The 16,092-nt window shown below is 40.7% G+C and overlaps 2 protein-coding genes across 2 annotated transcripts in view; one reads left to right on the plus strand and one right to left on the minus strand.

Moving 5' to 3' along the window:
- LOC107307923 (uncharacterized) overlaps positions 1-16,092 on the minus strand; it is a 201,861-nt gene that overhangs the window by 122,913 nt on the left and 62,856 nt on the right. The gene's annotated exons all lie outside the window — the stretch shown is intronic.
- The window catches only part of LOC146753328 (zinc finger protein GLIS1-like), a gene marked incomplete at its 5' end in the record, with an annotated part of 53,463 nt that overhangs the window by 20,226 nt on the left and 17,145 nt on the right, over positions 1-16,092 (plus strand). Inside the window, 2 exons of the mRNA XM_085529339.1 lie at positions 5,995-6,109; positions 8,899-9,049. Coding sequence (XP_085385465.1) covers positions 5,995-6,109; positions 8,899-9,049 — 266 coding nt within the window. The remainder of the gene's footprint in view (positions 1-5,994; positions 6,110-8,898; positions 9,050-16,092) is intronic.

The following is a 16,092-nucleotide window of genomic DNA, read 5'->3' on the forward strand; positions in this document are numbered from 1 at the left end:
TAATGTATCACAGTGGACTTTTTTCAATTATGTTTTTGATTTTTTCCTGCTTGTTACTATAAAACTCCAGATGTTTTGAGACTTCATGGTTCTCTGGATATTTTTTCCTTTATTTTAATCTTCTTTTGTAACATGCCACACATGTGGTATTTTGGCCTTTTAAGATGCTACGCTATGCTAATCAGCTATAAGTTTGGGGGTGTTTTTTCTTCTTTTTGTAATGACTTTTTTTTTTTTTCCCATTCTTGCCGTTGTCCTTTGCTCTTTTTTTTCTCTTTAATTGCAACTGCGGAGTTCACATAAACAACGCTGCAGTCCTTGTGCTGCGTTCAGTGTTTTAAGCAAATCGTCTCTTCACTCTGATCCTGCAGGTCAGTTGTGAGTGCCCGTCAATGAAATCTGCTCTGCAAAGATCTGTCTGCTGTGTCTCACTGGGCAAGAGCTTAAGACCGAGTTTCATTAATCTTTCAGCTGAAATAGGTGTAAATAGATGCAAACTGGAATTAAAATGTTTTCTTTCACAGTTGGTTAACATAGTGATTTACTGATATGGAGGAGCAGAGTTTGAGGTTTTGTGTAGGAAGCTGTATTACTTGTTTAACCATCTCGAAGAACTGGAGAGAACTAGCGTGTTTCTTCTCTTTATGGTTCCTTGCTGGCACAGCTGGAGAAGGTTTTTAATTGATTTTGTTCAATTTTAGTTTTGTCCCAGTAAGAAGCAGATCTGGCTTCAGATATTGGAGCGGCGAATCTTGGATTGCATGTTGTTCTTTAATTTCAAATAAGTTGCAAGCTATTCCAAAAATCCCAGTACATAATAGCTTCCCAATTAGACAGGAGGAAATCAAGGGACCGGCATGTAGATTTTGGAAGAGGGGTCGTCTTTGCTTATTACACGACCGTATGAATTTTGCATTCTGTTTTTTAAACCGCTGCTCCATGCGATGTTATTTTTGCCTGCAAGCCATAATACTGCATTCAGTCCAACTGTAATGAGGTTTCAGAAAATTGTTTAGTTTCCAAATGACATATTTAGCAAAACCTTATGGCAGAATTTGTGGTTGTCATGCTTCTGATAGAAAGAGATCCCCAACTTTGCCGGTTCGTTCTCATATGTTGAGGCAAGTAAATGCATGTACTCCTGTTTTGACAAATGTTTATCCTTCTGCTTGATTAAAGGAGGATGACAAGAAAGATTTCAGGACTGGCAACAGGGTGTTGTGAAAATGATAGGATGCTTTGGTACTTTCCCAGTTATTTTGGCTTTTGCCAGCTCTGCTAGCTCACTGGGTACAAGAGGAAATAAATCTAGGAAGATTTCAGTGTTCCAAACGGCATTCCCACCTTTCCTGACGTGGTTATTTTCAATTACATGAAGAAGACTTTTGAGAGCCAAAACATGTAGCACTACCTCGGGTGGTGACACAGAGAGCAGAGGAACCCCATCTCAGGGGATGCTCACAGGTAGGATTTGGCAGTCAGGGAGGTCTGCTTGTGTGTGGAGGTCACCTCACATGCAGAATCAGCCCTGTTTGCTGTTGGAAGGCTGTTGGCTTAAATGTGACTGTTGTGGGCCAGGTCTGTATTCCTTGTGCACCTATAAGTCCTATTATGGGAGGGGAGAGGGGGGTGGAGGGTGGGAATGAGGAATGCAGACTTCAGGGCCTTCATTTCACCAGTATTTCCCAGTTTCACATTAGTTAGGAAATATGCAACCAGTCTAAGGACAAATAAGTAGCCAAAAGAATTGCCACTGTACAGTGTGTTGATGTCACATGATTAGTTGTAATTACCTTTAGAAGCCAACAGCATGAAAGATGCACTGTGTTTGTACCATGGCTGATAATCTTGGATTTCTCACTATGAAACCTTTTACCTTTTCTTGTCCTTCACTGTACAATTGCTGGTGTGATGTGGCTGAAGCCCAAACTGCTTGTTTATAATATAATTAATACAAGAATTATACCTATCAAATGCAGTATCATGGGGAAATGTCACTTTGCAAACATAAATTGTTCAGACTTCCAAAAAAAAAACCCAGAAATTGTCGGGTCCCACTGTGCCTGTACTGCTCTCCTCCATGGTTGTTAGTGCAGAGTGAGAAAAGCAGCACCTACCACTTGAAGTCTGTGACAGGGTGGACTGTGATGGGATTCTTTGGGAAGGAGCTCAGTCCTACGGGTTACTTTTTGTGCACGCAGATAGTTCTGTTCAGTTTAATGGAGTTCCTCGCATGAGTCATGTTGCTTATGAGCAAGTATTTCCTTTACGCTGTATAGCTACTATAGAGAATTAAAAATTAATCCAGTCAGGTGTTTGCTAGAAAAAGCAAATCTCCAAATCAGATCTTTGGATTCTGGTGTTGGATGTATGGACTCGAGTACTTAAGTTACTGACATTTGTAACAAATTGGAGCCTGGTGTGCCTCCTGCCACGTTACCAACATTAGACTCAGTGTGCTTCAAACATTGATGCTATTTTAAGAGTGGTGTGACTGTTTCCTCCCCTCCAGAAGGGACACACAGCCTCACAAGATCTTTTTTCTCATAACGTGTTTTCCAATAAAATTTTCCCAATTTTGTAATCAGCTGGAAAGAAAGAACATTTCACAATGTTCATAAGGCCTGTAGATGTTTTGACCAGACATAAGATTTCCTATTGATAGTATTAAATGCTTTGGAATGAAATGTTTTGGGTTTTCCATCTGTGGGCTGTCTGAGATGTCAACAGCCAATATGACCTGCTCTTTCCCTTTTAGGCCTATAAATAAAAGGCAGCTTGTTTAACAGATCTTGCAGCAGAGAGCAGAGGTGTATATTAATGAGCTTTCTCTAATGGCACACTGGACCTATTTAGCACTACGACTGTGAAGGCTTCTCTTTTTCAGTCATAACTCATTTCCTAAGAAAATGTCAGCTATTGCTTCACCTTATGGTCTGAGCTGTTCAGTTTGTAGTTTATTTCTTCTGATCTGCACCACTGACAGATATTCTAGACATGACTGTGATTAAATATGCTTATGAAAACGGTAAACATTTGATAATATAAGCCCTCGTGGGGATATGCTGTTATTTCTGCGTGGCAGCATTCTCAGGTGCAGTCAAAGCACGATGTGGAAGCAAAGAAAAAAAGCATTTTAAGCAATTACAGTTATTAGATTAAATAGTTTTGTTAGGAAAATTGTGATGTGTTTAGATCACCGTGAGATAATTCAGTGTTTTCATAAATATGCCTTTGAAATGCCTGATATTGCGGCGGTTATATTCCAGTGAGACTGTAGTGTAAAATAAAGATAATGCACGTATTTCCATCTGGCATTGAGCTCATTTAGTCCCGTACATTTCTACAGCACTTTTTTTCCTTGTAGAAGCCTGATTCTAAAATCACATTAGCTATAAAATCCAGTAACTACATCACGCTATTTATTGCAATCATGTGGCATTGTTTTGAGTCTGTACTCAGATGTGCATAGCAGTGTCTGAAGAGCACCTTAACAGGCTCACAATAAAGACAAAAGTACTAATGGCAGTATAATTAGTTTTTAAGAGATGAACTTGCTTAAGAGCATGTAGACTTTTACAGACTTTGAGGCTCATGCAGTGGTTGTTACTGTTATCAAAGGCATCAAACACCAACAAAATGTTTAAAATTGTAGGATTATGCAATGACAGATTGGGGCCAGATGTCTGGGAGATACTGTCAGTAGCCTTCTCAGTTGGTCAGATAGCTCTCGCCATCCTGAAGCCCTTTGGAAACTGAACATTTGTTCTTTGTAGTCAGAACTTAGACATGGCAGGGACTGGTGGCTCTTCCTGGTGGTTGTTTGAGGAGGAGGATCAGGTTGTAGGCTGTCACTGTAGGGATTCTGGTGCTTGAGGAAGCTGGAGTAGTACCCCATTACAAGTTATCCGGCATAATTGAGCTGGATAATACAATTAATAAAGATTAGTAAATAAAATAATTAAGAAAAGCCACCGAGGTCCAGGCATATGTAGTGAGTGAGTGTTGCTACTATATAATCTTGAGATTCTGCATTAGCACCAAAAAAAGGCTGCTGACCACAGTAAGAGTATTGCTGTAGCTCTGAGCATTTATGGTAGGGCCTGTTCCTTCTCTTCCTTAAGTCCTGATCCAGCAAACTCTTAAACATGTGCACTCTCATGTGTTTCAAATTATGCTTGTGTTTAGATGTTTAGGACATTTGCCATTGGAATTTTTGCTACTGACATCAATGGGAATGAAGCTGGACCCCTAATTAGTTTGGACTATTCTACATACTTTCCTACTTTGCATTAGGCTGTAGATATAAAGCTGAAGACTGATAATCCGCAAGCTAAATGTACTGAGCTTCGTGACTGAACAGCTGAGAAATGCCTTCTGTGTGCTAACAGCTCTCTCCAGCCCTGAGATGGTGGGTAAGAAGGATCAGGTTGTAGGGTGTCACGGTAGGGATTCTGGTACCAGCAGTCTATAAGGTCTGCTAAGGACCCATTAACAAGGAGTGTTGTTATGTGACGTTTTACCAAGCTATGCTTTTTTTTTGAGGCTTTGTCTGTCAGAACCTGTGAGCCCTTGGGAGTAGGTTCTCTTGAGAGGCAAAAGCATGTCATAAGGGCTTACAATAGTGTTGGGGGTGACTGCTCAGGTAGGGGATGAGGAATTGCATGTGCAAGTGAGAGAGCATGAAGAGCTGAAGGGCAAAGTTTGCTGCCTGAATAACTCGAGGTCTGATCTCCAGCTGCCTCGTAGTCAACTATCAGTGAGAAAAACTGAGAAGAGCTGCTCCACTGAGCTGAAAGGGATGTTTGTTCTAAGGGGATGATATAACTGTGTGGGCACTACACTGATCAGAGAAGTGTGAAGAAATGTAGTGATAAGAAAAGAAAGTGATCTGGTTCACAAAGAGGAAAAGGTCTTCAGCACCTCGGCACAGTAAATCCAGAGGTTGTCTTTGGCACTCTATTATATTTGCACATTTCAGTGCATCGATCTGAATCCTTTGCCAGATTTTTAGTACTATTTAGGATGGTAAAAACCATAGTGTATAAGTGACTGAGAAAGGCAGAAGTTTGCAGTTTGTCTGGAAACCCTCTGTGGGGGTGTCTGTTTGCTGGAGTGCATTGATGTGTTTTATCTCCTGAGTGCAGAGCTGATCTCCATCTAGAGACAGAACACAGTCTGTGAAATGATGCACTGCATTGAGAATACTAATTACTTTGTTCAGATGCTTAAGACACACCCAGATCTTAGCAGCTATCAATGCATAGCTTTCCTTGGCCTAATGGTTTGAAATTTTATTTATTTATTTATTCCAATTTAATTTGAAACAGCTAGTTTGGTTATGAATACTGTGCAGCATTTTATTGCTAAGTTCCTTAATGAAACGGGTGCTTAAGAGCTCAGAATTGCTCAGGTTACTGGCTGGCTGTATAAACGCTGAGAACAGATCTTAATGATAGAGCTGGTAAAGAAAAGGGTGCAGAATGACAGCAGAGGTCCTTCAGGTTGATCTTCAAATGGCTCAGGTCTTGTAATAGTCTGTGCTCATGCACTTCAGTGTATTGCATTTCAGACATCTGAAACCAGGTTTACCCACCACAAACAGCTCCTCCTGCTCTCTCTGTAGCAGCTAATTGTTATTGCCCGCAGTGGTTCCTGTGCCAATTAACATCTGAGAGAGCTCATCAGAACACTTGTTCTCTCTTTGAGTTTTCTACACTGGCATCGTGTCTTTAAGGGTTCCGTACTTCAGACAGAACGTGTGGGATATTTATAACCCATGTATTATTGTTGAGCTACACACCATGTCTTCAGTGACAGATTAAATGAGCAGCACAAAATGTTGTGTTTCATCCATAAATTTCAACAGATGTTTGAATGTTGGTTGATTTATTACACGTCCAGCTTGGATCTTACACTGTTCTCATTGTGGCTGCGCATGGTTTATTTAATACTGCTTTACAACCATTTTTTATGACTTTTTTTTTTTTCCAGTTTGAAGGGTGCAACAAGGCATTTTCTAGGCTTGAGAACCTTAAGATTCACCTCCGAAGTCACACTGGGGAGAAGCCGTACCTGTGTCATGCCATGATTGATGGCACATATTTATAAGCTGAGATGGTCAATGCGTGAAGAGGCCTAAGACACAGTTCTGAACAAGACTGCCCTCGCAGGAGCGGTCATTTATAACCGCTCCAAAGGTGTGACTTCAGGTATTAAGAATATTATATCACTGCTAGAAAAATGGGAGAAGAGACTGGGGGGAAAAAAGATGCATTTTCTCTCCCCTGAAACAACTCTTGCTTAGTGTTACAGATTGGCGACAGGAAGAACTACACCCTCATATCAGCAGATTCCTCTTGCTTCCCGCTGTTCACTCTCACTCTTTCCTGATAAACTGCCATTATTCCCTTGTAGAAGCCCTGTCAGCTTGGACTGACACCCATGGACACGTGCAGTTGGGCAGTCGTGGGACTGCAGGCATAGCAGCAGCTCAACATGTTGATTGTCTTAATTCTGGGATGGAAGTATTTGGAACTCAGACTGCACAGATGAGTCCCAGTAGCAGAAGAAATTGCTCAAACTTAGTGCTTAGTGTGGTACACCCTTCCAGTGCCTATAAGCAGAGGGTCTGTCTCTAAAGGAGGTAAAGTTGATATTCTGTTAGAATGCCCTTCTTTTGCACTGTGTAAAGTAAATTAGTTTTGACTTCAAGTAAGTACCAGTTTGCTTCTTAGTGACTCAACAGGAATGATTAATGGCTCGCTGCAGACTCACGTGGAATCTCATAGTAAAACTCATCTCCCATAGCTTGTGCCACATGTTAAAGTGTCCTAGAGGATATGGCAATGGCTGGGTTGATCCCAACATGCTTCAGGTTAGGTTGCAGTATGCTGTTGTGTTGCAGAGTTGGGGTATGAGGGTGAGGGGAGCTGGTGGCCCTGCAGTAAGGCAGCATGAGGGTCTGGGAGATACTGAGAGCAAGAGACACCATGTGTCAAACCAAGCATGAGTGCAGGCGTTGTGGTGAATAAAGATGTAGGACAGGGAAAACTCCATGAGGAACTAACCTCGTAAACCTCAGCAAGTATGCTTCAAGCAGGGGCCTCTTCCACAGCTGGTGTGAGCATCAAGTGAATATATGGATAAACTGAGGGTAGGTGGAATAAGCCATACTTTAAATAGGCTTTAAAAGAAGGTCTAATACAAGAGTGAGTATGGGGTGCCCACTCTGTTTTCCAGCTGGTGAGGCATGACAGAAATGCAGGGTGACAGGAAATCTGGTTTCAGATTATTGTCTCATAGGTTGGGTTTGAGTGCATGGATTGTGCTGATGGACACAAGGATGTGTGGGGTGTTCGCATTAAAATATTCTTGCTTCTCTTGAGGGCCTTGCTGACTGTGGTTTTCTTCTCATAAAAATAATAACCGAACAGTAGCTAAGAGCCAGGTACTTTGGTGCTCTGTCTTCTTCACCCATTCTAGGCAAATAATGGAAATGATCCTCAGTAGCTGGAACAGTAGAGAATAGCTCTTTGAGGTCACTAAAATATTCATAAACTGTTCATTGGTGAGACTGTAAGACAAAAAAAAAATGTGTGTTTACTGGCTGCAACGCTATTGAAACTTATCTTTTGAGAGTTTTTGAGCTTTTGGGGTGAGCTTTGAATAGGGGCCATTAAAATTAGCTGAAGTCTAAGATCCTTAGAGAGCACAGATCTCTTCTTAGAATCCCCAGTTTCCTCCGAGCTGTTCTGCCAATATACCTGAAAGGCATGGGGAGATACAGCCCAAGTGTGAAATGACTCAGTACATCTGAGTCACGCTGGTGTCTGCCAAGCCTGGGAATAAACGTGTGAACAACAAAGATTTGTGGGAATCTATTGTATTATAAAACGGACTGAAACCACCAGCAGAATAATGGAATTCTCACAGCGTAGCGTCCCAGCTACTGACTTACTGTTTTCAGATGAGGCTTTGACAAATAAATCCCAGCATCACCTGGGAACATCTGACTTCTTGAAACTCCTTCTGTCTGGTTTTCAGTGCAGAAATCGAGCTGTTTTCACTGGCTGGTTGACAAATGTTCTGTCTAGTGGGAGACAGAGTTGATGTGGTTCATTCTCATGCTTTTGGATCTGTCAGCAGCTGAGGACTCATTGTTCATGAGAGGTTTTTGACTCATTTGAAGGCCCTGACAAAGTTGGCTAGAATCTGACCTTAGTGGTTCTACTCTGCAGTCACACAGAAACAGATGCTGACGTTCAGCCATTGCTTATCCACCCAGAGAGCTGTCACACATTCTCTGTGGCTCCAGATTTTCCACTTGTTTTCTGCGTGTTACATGTCACTCGAAGGGTTTGGGACAAGTGCCATCCAGAGCCCTGCCAGTAAAGTAGGACACGTCAAAGCACAGCTGACTCACAGCCCTTTTCCTGAATGTGTTACCCTGCACACAATGAGCAAAATAGGGAAGGTGAATCCTACAGAAAGAAGGCAAATAAAATAGCACAATAGAGTGTGTGAGGAGTGCTGTGCTGTATCTGGACACTGTGGAAGCTGGCAAACCTCATCTGCCCCCCCACAACCTTCAGAGTACAATGGCAGTGGATGTTCTAGTCCTTCTGTGTGTATGTATCCCAGTGAGCAAACCTCTGTGAGGTGTATGGCAAGTAAACTTAGAAAATAGCCTAAGTATATAGCTTAAACTTAGAAAATAGCCTAAGTATATAGCCTAACCTCTGTGGATGATGTAACTTCTGTTATGCCCCAGCAGAAGTGTGCTGTTCTATGCATGTGTCGAGGTGGGTGTGGGGGACAATGAAGGAGTCAGGGACTTACTGCGTGCTCCTTTCCTTGCTTATTTTATTTTGCAACCTGATGTATGTTTGTTCACAGGCATGTACAGTGGTTCCAGCGCTAACCATAATGGTCCCTCACCAGGTATACTGCCGCCTCCTCATGACATCCCTTCAAGACACCATCCTCTTGACTCTGCCCTTTCCAGTCCACATCACCATCAGTCGCCATTGGAGAGTGCCAGGGAAGGGTATGTGTTGTGAAACATGCTTGGCTTGTGTCTGGCGTAATAATTGCTAAGTAATTGTTTATTACACTTTGCATGGATGCTGCTTGAATGAAAAGTGCTGACCAAAAGTAAGCTGTATTGTTTGCTTTAGAATCATAGAAAATTTAATTTGAAAGGGACTTCATCTCATCCATCCGCCAAGCAAAGCGGGGCAAACTTTGATGTTACTGTCGACTACTCAGGTCCTTGTTTTGGTCTTCAACAAAATACAGAGGTTTCTTTTCTTCATAAAGTGCAATTGCATTTAATGTTTTTATAGCTCTTCCTCGGTGGCTTCTTGTAGGTTTGGATAAATGCAGAGGACTTTTCTCAGCTACAATGTAAAAATTCTCAAAGGGTAAAAAAGCATTGCTATGACTCACTGGGAACCAGGTAGTGTTTGCCTTTGTAAGACTTACTTTGTGCCAGAATGGCAGGCATTCTCACTTCCTTGTACTCTGTTAGGACTTTCTGTAATACACCTTTCAGCTGCGTGCATTAAGCAGTAAGACCTTAATCAGGGAAGGATATATTATCACATTGATTATGTAGGTTGCATTGCTACAGTATGTCATATTTCTATACCTTGTTTTGAGGATCTCAAAATGTCTCAACAGTAAAGAATGTCTACAATCCACAAAAATCTGCTCTCATCCTAGAAGCTTCTATGATGCCTACACTGATGCAAATCAAGTATAAAACATGCATTCTTTTCTTCTGAGCATTTTGGACAGGGAGGGTACTCTGCTTTTGCTTTAATGATGGGAGCCTGAGACACTGAGAGATCAAAAGACATTTTTTAGGTAATAGGTTTAAGTTCTTTAGTAAAGCCGGCAATGGGAGTGTGGATTTTTTCCATCTTTGTTCAGTGACTGTCTCACCCTTTCTTCTATATGGGGAAAAGAAAGCCCAGAAAGATTTTTAATCATGCTTGTTTATCAATGGACAGAAAGCAGAGTGTATAGAAAATTACTTACAGAATGAGGAACTGAGTTTCTCACTGAGCTCTTCCAGACATTCTGATCATCTGCTTAGGCCAAAGCTCCCATCAAATGGTCTCTGCTGTTCTCAGTTTTAGTGGAATAAATACTCATTCTCAGAGAAGAAGGCACTGCTGATTTATTATCTCAGTGCTTATATAGTTAAATAATGCAAAGTCTTTGCAGAAACACTGTAGTTAATGTCCTATGACAAAATATAGGGCTGAGATGAAAATAAATTTAATTATGAACCAAACATCAGGAAGTGGAGGCTGGAAGATCATGCCCAGTCCCAGTCCCTTGCTGTATGTGAATTATTTACGCTTACATTTTTAATGACTGCCAAAATCAAGCCCATACATGACATGTTAATTGCTAATACAGGAAGCTTGGTCTGAACTAATAGCCTTTGAATTTCATTTAGCACAGTTTTGTGTGAAGCATTCATTCACTCAGGCAGGAAAAATCACTTGATAATCTAATATTGGAGCCACTGAATTCTAGAACTGTTATACCTTTGCCAGTTCATAGCACTGTGCCATGACTTATATAAAATAGACAGTCTACAATAGGAAAGAAACATCTAACACTACCTTTTTTCATCTGAACTGCTCTGGCTTTCTGGCACACATCAAATGTTTTGCCTCATTTGTCAGTTGTCTCAGCATTCATCTTTAAGTAAATGCAAAGAATTTCTGTACTGTGAATCAGTCTGATGACAAGGCTGGATTGCATAGTTCAAGTCTGTGGAATGAACCAAATGATTACTATCAAGAAATCTAATTACTGAGTCATCAAATGTGTAAGATGCCAAAATCTACACAGGGCAGGGTACAAGTAGTGTACTCAAGTTTGACAGAGGATTTTGAGTTTTATTTGAAAGCTTTTTATTTTTTTAAATGAACAAAATAGGAGCTGTATGCTGTGCTGTCCGCTGCCAAAGTCAACACCACGTGCAGCAGTCAATTTTCCCAAATGGTTTACTGAGACATTCAAATAGTTTGACAAAATTATCTAATTCACTTGAAAATGTTCTAACAAAATCTGACTTCATTACCAAATGTATTTATACTGGCATTATACAATACAGAGAATATGTTTTCAGATTCTAGCATAAAGCGTGTGCTAGACCAAATCATTTGACTTTAACTCATATTGCTATTAATTAAAATGAAATACTTTGGAATGCTTTGGCATCCAGAAAACAGGTTTGTCATGATCCAGGTTGAAATACATACTTATTTTTTATTTCAGGTATCTAAGTGTTACATTTGCATTTCTTGTAGCATGTGCCATGTAGAATTGATCTCATTTTGCCCATTACAAAAGTAGCCCATGTTGATTAGTTTTAGCAATATAAAGATGGAAGTATAGCTTTTAATATTAAGTCCTATGTGAACATTGCACTTTCTCTCTGCTGGTTTGTTTTTTTTTTTTGCTGGTATTATCCAAGATGTCTAAAAAACAAACGTTGTTGCATTTGCAAATTCGAGTTTAAGATATTTACAGTGATAAATGATCAGTGTAAATGAAACCGATCTGACTGAAGTTCAGTAAGTGGTGGCACAAAGTTAAGGATCTGCACCAATTTAACTTAATGGCCTAACAAAGTCACTTTGTAGGATCTGAACAGCCTCTCTATAGGTGAATCTGAAGCCTTCGTGTCGCTTATAACAGCACTTATGTTCTCCAGAGTAGCTGGGGATGCTGACAAATAATAACTTTACCAAGAAGGTGATGTGTCTCCAAGGAAAAGGAAAGTGAAACTTTCTTTTATATACACTGCTGTGGTAATTTAGGTCATTTCTTCTCTGTAAACACAACAGTAAATGAAGAACCAGTGAGATTAAGGCATTTCTAATGTCCATAGGTGGTGATTAATGAGAGCGTTGAATCCAGTCTTATAATTGTTGTGAGCTTAATATCAAAGGTTAAGTAACCAATGTTAGACGAAAGACACAACTCTCTTTTATCCTGGTTTCTCACCAGCTAACTGCAACCGGTTCAGACCATGCTCCAGTCTTCCCTGAAGAGCCACTTACCCATACAAAATCACAAGAAACAGGACTTAAGACCAATCAAATGAAAAGAGACATTTTAATCAGGCTACTTAAACATTAGAATTTTTGTTTGCTTTCTTGTTAGCACCTGTTAATTCAAATACCACAGAAATACTTCACTGTAAAGAGATCTCTGTTAAAGGTCTAGTCCTTAATTTCCCATTACTTAAAGTAAAACAAGGTACACAGAGCCTCCCTTTCTGCTCCACAAGGGAACACCAGATTCAAAATTCCTCATATTTTTAAGGCTGAAAAAAGCATGCAAGTTGAAATCTTGTGTGGTAGGTTTTTGTTTGTACTGTCACGCACTTTGGCAACAAGAGGGTGTAAGCCAGAACCCACCCACATTTCAGCCCCATAGGTTACACTGCCAGGAGCCTCCATTTGAAATCAGAATCTGGTCCCTGCCCCTGCTCTGTGAGCTGTGGAGCTGGCAGATGGCCTCCTCCAGCCACCCCAACCTCTGCTCTGTGGCCCTGTGTTCTGCTCCTGTTGCTGACAGGCATACTCAGGTCCTTGGGTACTTTCTCATTAGGTGGAGTGGGACTCAAATAGTGGCTATGAGTTTCACTGTTGTCTGCAAGCAGCTCATCTTCTGCTGATGACTGTATCTGATATGAGATACAAGAAATTGCTCCAAACCAGTAAAAGACTCCTTTCAATAGGCTACGTGAATTCCTTGATCTGCCAGAGTCCATGGCCAGACCTGAAAAATACACGTGTACCTAATTCTCATTACCGTCAGTGATGATTGCATGTCTTCACTACTGATGGCTGAATTTCAAGTTTGTGAGCTTGTGTTGTGAGGAGGAATTGGCTCATTGATCGAATCTTTGTATGAAACAAACTTTTACTCTTGAAGTACTCAGAACTGAATACCTACACAGTCTTTATAACAGTTCCTAGTACCAAGGAGATGCATCATTCATTCATTGTGCATTCCTCTGGAGAATACTCTTCACTTATAATAGAATACACAAGTCAGTGTTTTAGACTTTCTTTCAAAAGCACTAAAACCAATAACAAGAAACAGATATCTCTGACAGCTGAAAACATTTTCAATGGAGGAAGCCAAGAACCCATCATAATTTATCTCAGTGTTATAGACCTGAGCACGCAAAAGGGGCATCAGTACATCTGTCCAAAGAAAGAACAATGTACAGGTGCGGAGCTGAGGTTCGTGTAACAAAGAAAATCAGTAATTAAAAGCATCTGGTTTCAAATCCCAGGCCATTTATCTCATTGTAGAAAATGTGATCAGAATTCATTTATAATCATGTCCAGATAGACTTGTATAGTTTTTCCCCCTTAAAGCAAAATTAGCATTAGAATAGACTGACTTCAACGATACAACAATGTAGGGCTTGATCATGGGGTAAAATATTGTTTGACCATCAGCAAAAATTGATGGGCACGTATTTCATTTCTGTTTCCAATAGGGCTGGATTGACATATGTTAGAGAACCTTACCCCAAAAGTGAGCGGTAGCTGTGATCACAGAGTCACAGAATGGCTGAGGATGACAGGGACCTCACAGTCTGTCGGGTCCAACCCCTGTTCAGGCAGGACACCAGAGCAGGATGCCCAGCCCACACCCAGGCAGCTTTGCAAGGTATCAAGGAGCCCCCACAACATCTCTGTTGTGCCAGAGCTCCATACCTGCAGAGCACTGACGTGCTTCCTGGTGTTCAGGTGGAACCTTCTGTGTCCCACTTTGTGCCCATCACTTCTTGCCTGGTAGTGGGCACTACTGACAGGAGCCTGGCTCTGTTCTCTTCGCCCTCACCCTTCATACATGGAGGAACATTGATAAGATCTCCCCTTGATGATTGCCCAGAGTAGACCTGCTGAGCAGAACTATCTTAGTGTGATATTAAAGACAGTTAATAGATTAGGAGGGAGTTTAAATGAACTGGTCAGAGTAAATCAAGAAACATGTAAATGGATTTAACCACAGCTCATCTGTATCAATGATTTTAGCTGTTTCTGGTTTTTATCTGCAGGTAAATCATATGTTTAACACCTGTAAAGCTGATTTTTTCTTTTTCCTTTTGGTTTTCAAAGCAAAACCTCTTCAGTTAGGTGTAAGTTACATACACCAAACACAGCAGTTTGTCATGGTGTAACAAGTCATTATCTTAACATCTCTCACTGTTCAGTATAGTGTCTTTTACACTGTAAACTTGAAGCAAGCAGCACCAGCAACCTGTAAAGAGTGTGTACATGTGGAAGTGTCTTGCTGCATACTTGCTGAAGAATAATGACCTTAAATGAGTAAAATAAGACAGAGAAGTCAAGCATGCAGTACATGCCAATATCTGTGTTTGATTGCATGTCTTTCTAATTTACTTCCTGGTAATCATTTGAACTTAAGGCTGTGCTTTTAATCTAAATATGTTTTGATGTTAACATAGAACAGTCCTTGTTTGCAAAGATGTGTGTCTCTTTCTGTAGACAGTGAAGTGGGTTACAAAATACTGAGTTATGTTGTACCCCAACTATGAGACTTGTGCACGTATTTGTTAGAAAGATTGCGAGTGTTTTAGTAAGGCACTCTGGACCTAAAGAGAGCACCAGGAAAGGACTCCTTTGGGTTCCTGAAGCTGTTTTCAAATCACTGCTGACTGGTATTATTATTTTAAAGCAACTAAATGACTTAAGAGTCTTAAATCACGTTAAAAGCTCCTTTGGATAGTGTTCCCCATAATGTTTGTGAAACCCCTCTTGTTCTGGGTGTGCTCACATACTCACTTGTTGACACTGCTCAGGGAGAGGGCAAGTATAGAATAAGATAGAATAAGGTAAGATACAGAACTGGATTAAAGCAATCCATTGATTCTGTGATTCTGTAATAAAATGGGAGGCATTACTTTTGGAGTGGTGTTTGTAGTTCATACGTATCTAGAAGCTAGGAAAGAGCTGGCATTTCCTTAGTCCTACTTTAAGATGTTATACCTGGAGGTTCACACACCGTGTTAGCAGCAGAGGCCAAGCCTCCCAACAGCAGCCAGTGGGTCAAGCTGGCTACAGCAAGAAAACAGAGAACAGGATCACGGTGTCCTATCTTGCAGTCATAGAGCAGAGACTGAATATCATACAGACTAACAACTTGTTTGCTCACTGTTTATACAAAGGGGTAATAAAATGCAGTGATACCCAGCAAGGTGCTTTTCAATGAAGGATTTATTATATATCAGGGAGGGAGGGGAAGAGGAGAAAGGAAGAAAGAAAGAGAAAGAAAAGATTCCTTGCATTCCAGAAACGTAGCCAGAGGCACCTGGCAGTGATTAGCGCAAAGGTTCACCGAACTTCAGATAGAGTCTGTCTTGAAAAAAAAGAGAAAAAAGCCCAAACCCAAGTGAACGGTGTAACTGTTTCCTTAGCACGTGCTGACAGAAATTCCCGTAGGGCAAGACCCAGAACAGAAACACGTGGCAAGAGATTGGGCGCTATCCAGAGAGCAGATTAGCGGAGCTTTACACATCGTTTTTAATATTATGGGAAGAGATGAAAATCAGTGTTAACTTTTTTCTTTTTTTTTTTTTTTTTTCATTTGAAAAAATAATTTCCTGGTCCTGGAACTCAATTGGACTTTCTCACAATATAAGTAACTGTAATGCCTGGGGAGAGAACTTATGAATGAAACGGTCGGCATGCTGGGTTTTATGGCAGAACCTGGTTCTATGGAAACACCTCAGATTTGTAACTAGCTGCAGTGCTCTGTAGGTAACTTATGCTGAAACATAGAGCTTCTTTGCTTTGTGCTTTTCATGCTGTCGCTTTATTATATACTTTTCTTCCTACTAATGCTAGTTTTTAAAACCTCTCAAATTCTATATAGTGGGATGTGTCAATATGGCATACATGAGAGCTGTGTTACAGTATGGTCTTAAACCCCCAGATATATTAAAAGCTATTTGAGATAAAGGACAGATGTTTTTCAGTCTGGATTTGGTCCTTTTTTCACTGAAGTCAGTGGGATACG

Source organism: Coturnix japonica, chromosome Z (assembly GCF_054131305.1).
Source record: "Coturnix japonica strain WE chromosome Z, WE-NBRP24, whole genome shotgun sequence".
NCBI lineage: Eukaryota > Metazoa > Chordata > Aves > Galliformes > Phasianidae > Coturnix > Coturnix japonica.